Below are 12888 nucleotides of genomic sequence, written 5' to 3' on the forward strand. Positions count from 1 at the left end.
TGTATTTCTACACTAAAATTTTGTTTGTGTATGTGTGTCTTCATGCCACTGTTGTCTGGGTCAGATAAGAGTGAAGTGCATCTGATGCCTGCTCACCCTTACTCTATACTCTTCTTCTCACCTACCCCAGTTATGAGAAATAGCAGGTTCTACTCCCTTTTCCTCTTTTCTACTCTATGTATTCCTTATATTCTGTTTTCTCTTTTTCACTTAAAATACTCAAAATGGAATCAGTCCTCCCCTCGGGCCTCTGTTTTTCTTAAACTTCCTCAATACCCTTTGAAGGTTCTAAAAGGACATTTTTCTTTTCCTATTAGAATGTTAATACTACATCATCATATAAACCCTTTCATTTGCTCAAAGAAATTTACCTTTCTAGATTTCTCTTGCCTCTTGTGTTTGGCTTTTATGTCAGAAATCCTTGAGAGTCCTCTATACTTTTGAAGGTCCATCTTTTCCTCTCAGTTTTGTAGGGTAAATTATTCTTCGTTGTAAGCCTATATCTTTTGTTTTTAGAATATTGTATTCTAAGATCCCTCTTGTCTGTAGTAGAAGCTACTAAGTCTTGTGTGATCCTAACTCTGGCTCTTTCAGTACATGAATTGCTTTTTTCTGTATCCTTGTTGAATTTTTTCTTTCATATGAGAATTTTGGATTTTGGCTATACATTCTTAGAGCTTTTCCTTTTGGGGGTTTTATTGAGGATCTGATTGGTGGATTTTTCTGTTTTCACTTTGCCCCCTGGTTCTAATAGATTGATTTTTACATATGATTTCTTGAAATATAGTGTCTAGGATTTTTTTCAAAAAACATAATTTTCAGGGAGTTCAGTGATTCTTAAATTATCTCCCTTTGACCTGTTTTCCAGACTAGCTTTTTTTTTATCAGCTCTTACATTTAAAATTTTTTTCAGTCTTTTAATTTTCTTTTAATATTTCTTTCTGATTCAAAGGGTCACTGATTTCTGTTTAGTTTATTCTAATTTTCAGAGTCCATTTCTTCAGTAGAGTTTACCATTTCCTAAGCTATTTTATTCACTTTCCACTTCTTCCCTCCCTTTTTTGTTTCATTTTTTTATCTTTTGCTTCATTTCTTCTAAGTATGTAGTCTATGTGGAAAATCCATTTTTTCCCATTGAGTCTTTGTAGTTGTTACAGAGTTATTTTCTCTTTTTAATGCTAGGTCTTTGAGGATCTCTAGATCAGTAGGTATTTTTTTTATATGGGTTGGTGTTTTGTGCTAGAGCCAGGCTCAGTTTTTGGTGGGGTGATTGGCTCTGATTCGTCTTACCCTGGGTCCAATGCATTCCTATGCTGACTTTCTCCTCTTGGGGCTTGGGGACTCCCCCAACCTGATCTTTGAGGTTCAGAATGCTGAATCTTCTGATTCTTCTGTGGCCTGTCATTCAGAGTGTTGAGTCCCAGATGTCCTAGTCTGTGTGGTGCTGTGCTGCTTTGTTCCCTGCCTCACCCACATTGGTTGCTGCTGCTACCCAAATGCCCTGCTGTGGGTTTCCAACTGCCTGAAGCTTTCTTTTGTAGCCTTCTACTCTTGCAGCATCCAGTGCAGCGCCCTCCAGGTTACACATATCTCTGATAGCCGTGGGAGGCTATGGGCTTGTTTGTTAGTCCTGGGCCAGCCCTCTTGTTGTCGTCTCTGTTGTTTGGTACAGTTCTGGGGTAGAAGAAACCACTCACTGTCATTTCTTATTAGATTTCTTGATCATTTGGTCTAACATGACTTTCAAGGTTTTCCTGTAGTAGGTGAGGGGGATCTGGGCAGCCTGCCTCCATTCAGCCAGGCATTTAGGCCAGAAGACCATATGTAAGTGTTTTTGACGAGGTCTTCCCATCACCTTTTAAATCATACCCCTTTATTTATTCCATATGGCTAGCCATATGGAATAGCTAGGTGGACTAGCTCTTTAATATATAATGCCTGATTGCTTTTCATTCTTCTTGTCTTTTGGGTCTTTTTATTCTTGAAACCTGTCACATCATCAGCTCCCTGCTTGTTAACTTGCTTCTACTTGCTCTCTTTTGGTGTTCTTTCCTTTTGTTTCTAAATATTTCTATCTGCATTTTTCTGTTCCATGTTAAAAGAAACAAATACAGAACCTTGTTTAGACTGTGGTATAACCTCCTTATTCATTCACCAAATATTAATTGTGCACTTACTCTGTAAAATTCACAGATGCTTACAACAGAGAGAAAGAACAGTGTCCCTGCCCTCGAAGAGTTTTCAGTTTAGTAGCTCATTATATTAGGTCACTGAATGGCTATAACTCATTTTTTTCAACATGAAGGTTGAAACCTTAGCTTTCTGTGTTATTCTTTAAAGAAACAGAACTCTCAAGTCACAACAGGGTTCCCAAGGGTGTTAAAAAGAAAAGGATTGTCCTGTGGATGAGAGATCAGACTTGTTCTTCTTGTCCTCTGTGGTCAGAACTAGGAGCTTCATTGAACAGAAAAGGCAGAGAAGTAGATTTAGATTTGATGCTGTGGGCTCCCTCCAGACAAGGAAAGCCCCCTTCACTGAGATTCTTTGAGCAGGGCTCAAAGGGATGTTTTCAAGGCCCTTGCTAGCTAAATTCCTTTCCAGTGCCATGAGTCTCTCCTTGGATGTATAGGGACAGATATCAATTTTATTTCCCTTCCTTTTGTACCATCCCATTCCCAAATGTCAAATGAAATGTTTTCCTAGGATTATTTTTTATATTAGCCATAAGGTTTCTTATGAATAGTCAAACTCTGGTAAAGGGTCCCCTACACTTTCTGCCTCTGTGTTTTTGTCTGTGAACATTGTATATCCCCCAGTAGAATGTATGCTCTTTGGGGGTGGGGCAGAACTTTGTCTTTGTATTTGTATCTTTAGCATCAGCATAGTGCTTTGCATGGATGCTTAATATTTTTAATTTAAATTGAATTAAGGCCCATTATGTATTGTTCCTTCCGTGTGATCTCAGAGGGCGGAAATAGAGGCCATGGGTAGAAGTTGCAGAAAGGGAGCTTTTACTTCAGTGTAAGGGGAAGCTGTTCAACAACAATAATTGTCCACAAGTGGGATGGACTGACTCAGGAGGAAGTAGATCCTCTGAGGTTTTCAAATGAAGGCTAGATGGCCGCTTGTCAGGAGGTTATTGAAAAGATTTTTGTTCAGGTGTGGGTTGGACTAGAGACCTTCTGAGATCTCTTGAGATTCTGGCATTTTTCTCTGTACAACACATTCAGACTCCTTTTAGAAACATTAGAGGTATTTTACTGTTCCTCTTTAAAATTGCCTTTAATTTGAGCTGTTGCTCAAGCTGAAAAATGAGTTATTTGTCTCTGTTTTAAGAATTTTTTTCTTGGTAGGAAATTCGGCGTCTTCATCAGTATGTTAAGTTTGCTGTCCAAGATGTGAATGATGTTCTAGACCTGGAGTGGGACAGACATCTGGAAGAGAAGAAGAAACAAAAGTACGTGTTGACAGAATGACAAGCCACTCTTTATTTCCTTTAGTGATGATGGCCCCTTCTCTATCTTCTATTACATCTTTCAGATATTCTAGATGGCGTTTCTGTTAGTCCCTTCTCCAGATGTTTCCTTGGCTTTGGAGTGCCCCACTGAAATATTCGACTGACCCATTGTTATCTAGGGAGGCATTCAGCCCGCTCTAGTCTATTTGAGGATAATTGGTTTGGGGGATCAGGGAGCAGTTTGGAGGAATGGGAGAGAAAGAAGACTTGGAAGTACAGTGCAACATGAAATCATTTAGTGTATGGTTGTTGTAGAGTAATTCAGGCATCCCTAAAATTTCAAAGATTTCTTATTACTGTCGCTAGGCGCCTGCTTGTTCCAGAGCGAGAGACACTATTTAACACTCTTGCCAACAACCGGGAAATAATCAACCAGCAGAGGAAGAGGTTGAACCACCTGGTGGACAGTTTACAGCAGCTCCGACTTTATAACCAAACCTCTCAGTGGAGCATACCCAATGAAAGCTCTTCTCAGAGCAGCACTCAGAGGTATGTGGGTAAACAGGACATGGAGTGGCATGAGTCTTTGAGGTGATCTTTCCAGAATTGTGTACTGAAGGAGTATATGAGACAGATAGCTAACAGGAAGAGGGTGCCTCCTCTGTAGGTGTTTTATCAAAGGCTTCAGCCTACATGTTCTGTATGACATTCATTTGTTCTGTAATTATTCTGCAATTTAAATAAACATGATTATGGGATAGGCTGATATCTTTCATTATAGAATTACCATCTGAAGCCCCCCAAATAGCACCTATTGATTCTTTTTTTTTTTTTACCAGATTTAAAGAATTCAGTGGAGGTTTTTTATGTGATAGATGAATTTGTTGTAATGATTTATTTTCATTCATTCAGTATACCATTCTTAACTCAGAGTAATAGTTTTGAACCTTTTCCAGGGAGTTTCTTTTAAATTAAAAAAAAACTGTGGATCACCTTCTCCATCCCACTTGATAGTGGTCATAATATTTGTATCTATTGATTATAAATGTGATTACAAAAAGCCACTCTGAATTCAGTAATGCTTTTAAATTGATTTGTATTTCATCATGTGTCTGATAGCTAACTTTGATAGTAAATAACATTTATATAGCACGTACTATGTACCAGGTACTGTTCTAAGTGCTTTACACTTATTATCTCATTTGATCTGCACAACAGCCTCGAGAGGTAGGTGCTATTATTATCTTCATTTTACAGACGAGGAAACTGAGGCAAATAGAGATTAAGTAACTTGCTCAGGGTCACACAGCTAATAGGTATATGATGCTAGATTTGAATTCAGGTCTTCCTGATTCCACATCCGGTGCTCTCTCCACTGCACCACCTTGCTACCCCATCTATTATATACTTAGAAAATAATATTTGCATGTGGAGAATAATGTTTTTATTTGTAGAATTTCTTATGAATATGGATTCCTGGGGCCCTTGAACTATGCAAACCACCACTATCCCTAAGCCCTCTGGACACACATGTTCCCCCCCCCCCGCCAAGGTTATGAACCCACAGATTGGAAACCGCTAACTTAGAATTTTGTCTGCTTCCCTGTTTGTTTTTTGGTTTTTTAATATAACCAGTTGCTCTTTATGTTAAAATTTTTTCAGTTAACAAAAATCTACCATATTTACCTCCTACCACCGGCTCCCAAATAAGAAGAAAAAGTAAACCCCTATTACAGACAAGGATAGTCAAGCAAAACATATTCCTTTTTTGAACAAAGAAATGTTTGATTCTATCCTCTGAATCCTTATCTCACCTCTTATCAAGGCATAGAGAGTAAGTTTCATTATGAGTCCTCTGGGATCATGGTTGATCATTATGCTGATGAGAGTTCTGAAGTTTTTCAAAGTTGCTTGCCTTTACAGTATTGTCATTGTAGAAATTGTTCTGGTTCTGCTCGCTTTACTCTGCACTAGTCCATACTAGTTTTCCCAGGTTTCTCTGAAACCACCACATTTATATACCATGACTTGTTTAGCCATTCCTTAACTGATAGGCACTACCTCAGTTTTCAATTCTTTGTCACTGCAAAAAGAGTTATAAATGTTTTTTGGACATCCTTAGTTAGAATTTGTTTTGCACAGGACTAAATCCCCCTTTTATCTAAACTCTCTTCTGTTCCTCCTTTCTTCCCTTTCCCTCCACTTTCCTTGTTGAGTAAAACGTACTTCTTTACCCAACTGTGCGTAAGTATTCTTCCCTCATTTTACTAGTTCAGATGAGAGTGAGGTTCAGATATCAGCCTCTCCTCCTATACCTTCCTCCTTGTTTATATATACTTCTTGTAACCCATTGAAGTGAGCCAGTTTTCCCTAACCTTAATCTTCTTCCCTCTTCCCATTCCTTTCCATTCTTTTTTAATATCAAAGTCCCATATAACCACTCCCAGGCCTTCTGTCTTATTAGGCTCCCTTTGTGACCCCTGATGTTCGTAGGGCTCTGTGGGGACTTAGGTATCATCTCTCCATATTAGAATATAAACAATTTATCCTTGTTTAGTTCATTCATGTTTACCTTTTTATCTTTCTCTTGAGTCCTTATTTGCACTCAGATTTTCTATGTAGCTCAGGTTTTTTATATCAGGAATTGTTGGGTTTCCTCTATTTCATTAAAGAGCCATTTTTTGCCCATCAGATTGGACTCAATCTGATTGTTTTGCTGGATAATTTATTCTGGATTATAACCCTATATTCTTTGTCTTCTGGAATATTATATTCTAAACTCTTGGCTTCTTTATAATATGGGCCACTAAACCATGTGTGATCCTGACTGTGGCTTCTTGAGTACTTGAATTCTTGCTTTCTGACTATTGCAATATTTTTTTCATTGCTATGGAAGCTCTGGATTTTAGCTATAATTCTCCTGCGAGTTTTCATTTGGGGGATACTGTCAGGAGGGATGACTAGTAGATTCTTTCTTTTTCTGCTTTGCCCTCTAGTTCTAAGAGATCTGGGCAACTTTCTTAAGATTTCATGAAATGTGATGTCTAAGCTCTTTTTTAGGGGGAGGGGAGGGTGCAGTTGTCACAGCTTTTAGGTGTTACAATGATTCTTAAATTCTTTATCTGTCTTCTGAGTTAGATTTTGGGGGGGTGCATATGTGTGTGTTTTGGGGGTGTTTTTTTTTTTTTTGCTATGAGATACCTTACATTTTTTTTCTATTTTTTCAGTCTTTAAATTTTGTTTTAATATTTCTTGTTGTCCGAGGGTTTCATTAGCTTCAATTTTGTTAGGTAGTTTGTTGCTTAGGCAAGGTTTTGTATCTCTTGTGCCAAACAGTTACTTCCGTTTCCCATTTCCTTTTTTTATGTGTGTCATCTAACACTCTTATTTCATTTAGAAAAAAACAATTTTAAACTCTTTTCTCAGGTATTCTAGTTGAATTTGTTTCTAAGCCATGTTTTCCTTTTAGCTTTACTTGTAGATGTTTTGAAGTCATTCTCTTCTTTGTGTTTTGAGTGTCCTTGACACCATAATAGCTTTTTATGGTGAGATTCTTTTTTGTTTGATGATTCTTCCAGCTTACTTCCTGGCTATGGAAAAACTTATTGTTAGGGCTGGGACTTTCTCCGTTCTGGAAGGAATGTCTTTGCTGGTCTTGCTGGTGTTTTCTTGGGATATTGAGTGTTGTGTTTTCAGTGCTTTCAGTGTTCTGATCCAGAGCAAAATCTGATTGCTGCCCCATCAGCCTGTTATACAATTTCCTGGCCTGGGTTTTGAATCTGAGCAACAAACTTGCTCCAATTGGAATTCCTATAGACTGCTGCTGGATTCAGCCACAAGCATCTAGCTGGAAAGCTCTGTTGGTTCAAAGTTAGAACAGTAGGCTTCCCTTTGGGCTGGGATATCTGCCCTGGTTATTCTTCTGTAGGCTTCAGACTGGACAAGAAGCTAAAACTGAGACTGCTGTCGTCTTGGGATCAGAACCACACAGTTACCACTTGCTTCTAAATTGATTTCTTGCTCAATCTGCCTCTCAATCTGAATGCCATTCCTAGGTTCAAATCTCCTTAGCCCATCCTCGATATGTAACCCAGAAGTCGGTCGTAAGTCAGAGCTACCAGCTGGCCCCTCTTTTGTACCGTACATAAGTTTAGGGTTCTCTCTGCTGGATGTAGGCCCTCTTCTGTTGTGTTTTCTAGATTTATTTGGAGAAGCTGGGTGGGGGGGAAGGAGAGCTCATTGTACGTCTGCTGTTTCACCTCTCTAGCTTCACTGTTGGAAGTGGCTGGGCCAGTGGTATGTAATAATTCTACATTTTTTGGTTCCCTTTATATCACATTCAGTTTCTTAATGGGAAAATATACTCATCGGCTCAAGAAGAATTGGTGGCTTTCTGTTATCTCTAGGGTAAAATTTTAACCCATTTATTTGTCACTTAAACCTCCTCACGTTCAGGCTACAGCCTCTTTCTAGGTGGTCAGTCCTCACTCTTCCTCATGCATTTTGAGTTCCAGGCCATGGGACCTTTTGCTGTGCTCCATATACATTGTATCCCCATCTGCCTTTGAAAAGCTGTCTCCTGTGCTTGGAACATTCTTGCTCCTCACCTCTGCTTCTTGATACCTCTAGATCTTTTCAAGATTTAGCTCAAGTAGCACCTCCTACATGAGGAGGCCTTTCCTGATTCTCCAATAGTTAGTCTTTTCCCCTCCAACCCAATTACTTAATATTTTATATGAATCTTGGATTTACTTTTCTTTGTACATGTTGTAACAACCCCTGCACCCATCTCTACATAAATTATTTGAGGGAAGATAACTGTTCTTGTCTTTATATCCCCAATGCCTGACAGAGATTAGGTGCCTAACATAAGCTGAATTGACTTCTCAATGCATAGTGTGATTCTGTACGATCTTCTGCCTTTTTTCAGCTTTGACAGTGACCTTGAAAGCCTGCGCAATGCTTTAATGAAAACTACCATTGAATCTCACACCAAGCCACTACCCAAAATACCTGGTGAGATAATTCCTCTTTCAACTTTTTCTTCTAATTCTATTTTATGTTCTGCATATATTTTTGGACTGACTCTAGAGCTTTACAGGTTTGTATGATTTCTTGCAGCTAAACTGTCCCCTGTGAAACAGGCACAGCTGAGGAATTTTTTGGCCAAAAGGAAGACCCCACCAATAAGATCCACTGCACCAGGTAGACACAACTTTTTATAAATTGGAAAACTAGAACTGCAAAATAGCATAGAAACCTTAAACATAGACCTTAATGAATGTCCTTTGAATTTCTTTGCGTAGGGGATGGGGAGAATGTTTTAGCTAGGAAGAAAATGTTTGTGTCAAGAATCTGTTGGGGGTGGGGAGGGAGGGTGTACAGCACAGAACTTACTTGTCTATCTGGATCTGAGACAAAGTAAGGAACAGAGTTTACATATGCTAAGTGATAGCCACTGAGAATTCTGTTTACCTAAAAAATGCAGATAATTGTATAAAAACTTTTCCTGCCTTTGAACTATGTGGATAATTTAACATTTCCACTTTGCTTTCTATATACGTGTACAACTTCATTCCATGTCTAAAATTAAAATTGACCATTTTCTTTGACAATCTTGTTTCTAGTCAGAGCTCCTATTTATAGTTTCAGGTGTTATTCAGTAATTGAAGAAAACTAAAGACAAATTAGTCTTGATTTTCTAAATTTGATTTTACTGTACTGGGTTAATTTTTTTTTTCAGTAGTAATCCAACTCAATAACCATGTACTTGCTATCCATAAAAAAAGTTAGTATACCTTGAGGTTTCCTTCTTTGTTTTTTGAAGTTGTAGAGCATAGCTATTTAAATTATTATATGTGTTGAATATCCATTTATAGTTTTAGTAAGAACTGGCATTTAGTACTGCCCTAGTAACTGTTTTCCATGTGTAAATACCAGCCTAGCTAAGTAAGGAGATAGATGCCCATCACCAGTAGTCTGGGCCACATGGCTATGAATTCTATTGTAATGGCAACCTGTGATGGAAAGAAAAATACAAACTAGTCTTCATTCATGTGCAGTCCTCTTCCATTTTTGTAGCAGTATGGCAGAGTGTTGAAAATGACAGCAGGGAGTGCTAAGAATCAAATACTTACAACCAGGTGCTCTTAAGCTTTTGTGTATCATGGATCATTTTGGTAGTCTGGTAACACCTATGGACTGACCCCTTCTCCAAATAATGTTTTTAAATGCATAAAATATGTAGGATTACAAAGGAAACCATTTATATTGAAATACAGTTAACAAAATCTTTTTAAAAAAACAGCTTCACAGATCTCAAGTTCATAATGCCTACTTTAGACTGTCTGTAAATAAGATCTTAGCTGTTGGTATTCTAAATGGTACTGGATCCTTATCCAAGGACTGAGTGAATGTACTGCTAGACGAATTGAATCCTATCAGTCTTGACATTCTCCACATAATGAAACTAGAAGACAAAAGGAAATCACAATTAAAGGAAGGGTGGTTCACAGGTTCATATCTGAGAGACAAATGACAAATGAAAGAGTTTGTAGAGTTGGTTTTATTGCACATCCACAGACAACATGAAATATTTCATGGGACATTTGGTCATTTCAGATTTCAGTACTCAGAATAAGTATTTGTTAAAAAAGGCCACTTTAAAGACAATTGGAGCCTATGCATAAGCATCATTTGTAAAGAATGAGGAGATGGACAAAACACCCTACATTAAATCAATAGAGTTTAATACTCTGTGACTTTATTGCAAAAGTGAACATAGAGAAGGAGAGTCAAAAAATATATTACAAAACATGGTTCAGGAGTAAAAAGTGAGAGGTCAAAGACTTACAGACTAGTCTCCTCTTACCTAGAAGTTATACAGTATTTCAGGAAGAGAGTCAGAAGGTGTCGGACATGACAAGCACTAAATAACCCCTCCAAAAATGAAATAGACTACATTCTGACAAATGAGGAATAATTGGTTATCAGCGTGGAAATGATTTTGAAATCAATTAGTGACATGCTAAAGGAAAGATTAGAATTAATACCAAATCACAAGAAAGAGTAAAATATGACAGTGGCCCTGCAATTGAGGCGGCTCTAACCTAACCTATTTAAACATTCTACTGACATGGAATAATGGGTAAAAGATGAGGGTCAATGTAGGTACACTATCACTGATTCCTAAGAAAGCCAGCCATGAAAAATTAGCCTTCATTAGAGGGAGACCTAAAGAACCTAGATATGGCAGTGAACAGTGACACCAGTTTAGAATATAAACTCCTTTGTAAATTATCATGGAGGAGGAAGACGGAAGGTAGTTAAGAGTATAATCCCAATAAAACAGCAAGAAAGTACAAGAAAACACAAGTTTATAGAAAGTTTAATTCAAATCATCCTGAAAACCTTTAGTGATGAAATAAGGACCAACAACAGAAAAGGTGAAAAAATAGAAAAGATCCTTGATAATAATGCTAACAAACTCTTCTTCATTGTTGACTGTGAAGCTACCACTTTCTGACTCAAATACCATAACCCCTTACTGTGCTACATAAAGAAGTAGAAATGACATTAAAGAAAACATAGGAAAAGCAGCTAGACTAGGCCAAATATACACAGAGGAGGTTTGTGCTCAAGGCAACTAATTTTGCTGGTGTTGCGGGATCAGTTCCCAAGATATGTTAAAGAAAGGAAGATATTAAGTACTTGGAAAAAACCACAGACCTTATTACTGGAAAAAAGTCACTTAAGGAAATAGCAGTAATTACCAACCCATTTTCCTACTTTCCCATCTCTACAAAATCTTTATAGGAATTATCTACACAAATGTTGGCTATACTCTTGATGGAGGTGTAGGAGGCGACAGGCAAACATTTATGTAGAAGACTGCAGCCTTACTGTTAACACAGTTGGCCGAAAGGGATAGAGAATACAAGACTCCATTGTATCTAATGTTCGTTGACTACAAAAATAATTTTATTTAATAGAGCAAAATACTGCCCTAAAGGCTGTCCTCCTCAATCAATCAATAAACCTTAAGCACCTACCATGTACTAGGCAGTGTGCTGAGTGTTAGAGATACAAAAGGGGCAAAAGACACTCCTTGCCCTCCTAGCTCACAGTCAATAATGGAGGCACCTTCCAAGTATATATCAAAATCATAAAAGATTGCTTTAAAAATACAACAATAGATTATTTGACCTTCTTAATATAAAGAATGAAATAGAAGGAAGTATACTTGCTAAAGTAGTCTACCACCGTCATGGAGACTCTCTTTGTCAGAATACAAATTGAGAGAGATTGATTCACCATAGATGATGGGCACTTCCAAATATTCCTGTCTGGGAAGATAGCATGGCATTAAGCCCTAGAACACAGCAGAGCCTCCAAAATGAGTGAAAGTCAGCAAGTAGTTGTTTAAGCACCTGCTAGGCACTGTTCTAAATGCTGTTGATATAAAGAAAGTTAAAAAAAAAATTCCCCCTTCTCACAGTCTGTTGAGAGCCATAATTACTTAAATGAGCTCAGCCTAATTATCCACGCAGGAAATCAAGTGGATGAAGGATGTCTATTTTCCAGACTATAATATGTAGCTTCATACAATTGTATATTATAGTCTGGTCCATCAGTACATATTTCTCAGGCAGACATGGTGGATATACAATGAACTGGCTCCAGAGAATTGAACAGAAGGAGAAGAGAGGACTAGGCCTTTGGAAAGTTAGGTAATAGTTTTAATGATTCCAAACTTCTCTCGGAAACAAAAACCAGTTTTTTAACGCCAGTATTATTACTGTGATACTTCAAGCCTTTGAACCATAGAATACCTCAGTATATGAAAAATTAAAGTAGTGGGTCACTAAAAGAAATGGATGGGCTCATGTTGGACATGAATAGGCTATTGCTTGTTACCAAAAAGAATTGCACAGGAGAAGCATGATATAAAGAATTGCTGAGAGATTTCTGACCAGAGGAGGTGGATCATTCATGTAATGAGAGCAAGGGATACCTTGTAGACAATTTCCGTGTTCCCTTGTAAGTGACACAATGTTAAAAGATGTAGTAGAGAGTCCCCGGCATGTTGTGTAGACCCCAAGTGGTGAAATGAAAAACTGCCCTGACTCTAGAACCAGAGGACCTGGGTTCAGATCCTCTTTTCTGTGCTTACTGTCTCTGTGACCATGGGCAAATCACTTAAGCTGCCTTAGTCTAAGTTTCCTCATTTATAAAATGAGGGAATTGAAATGGATGGCCTCTAAGGTGCAGTAGTCTCTGGATTGGTGATTCTGTGACATGGACAAGAGGCACACAGGATGAGAAGCCCTTTGTGAGTTGTGTGTGATCTGAAGCTTTGGAGGGAGTACCCATAAGATGAAATTAGAGATTCATCTAAGTATCATTCAGCTTTTTATTTAAGAAGTTCCTTC

General features: G+C 38.0%; 1 protein-coding gene across 2 annotated transcripts in view; it reads left to right on the top strand.

Moving 5' to 3' along the window:
- The window catches only part of NUP214 (nucleoporin 214), a 105633-nt gene that overhangs the window by 35131 nt on the left and 57614 nt on the right, over positions 1-12888 (top strand). For both annotated transcript variants that reach the window (XM_036749435.1, XM_036749436.1), the window contains exons 18-21: positions 3354-3457; positions 3824-4006; positions 8388-8473; positions 8579-8662. In XM_036749435.1, coding sequence (XP_036605330.1) covers positions 3354-3457; positions 3824-4006; positions 8388-8473; positions 8579-8662 — 457 coding nt within the window. The remainder of the gene's footprint in view (positions 1-3353; positions 3458-3823; positions 4007-8387; positions 8474-8578; positions 8663-12888) is intronic.

This window comes from Trichosurus vulpecula, chromosome 3, assembly GCF_011100635.1.
Source record: "Trichosurus vulpecula isolate mTriVul1 chromosome 3, mTriVul1.pri, whole genome shotgun sequence".
NCBI lineage: Eukaryota > Metazoa > Chordata > Mammalia > Diprotodontia > Phalangeridae > Trichosurus > Trichosurus vulpecula.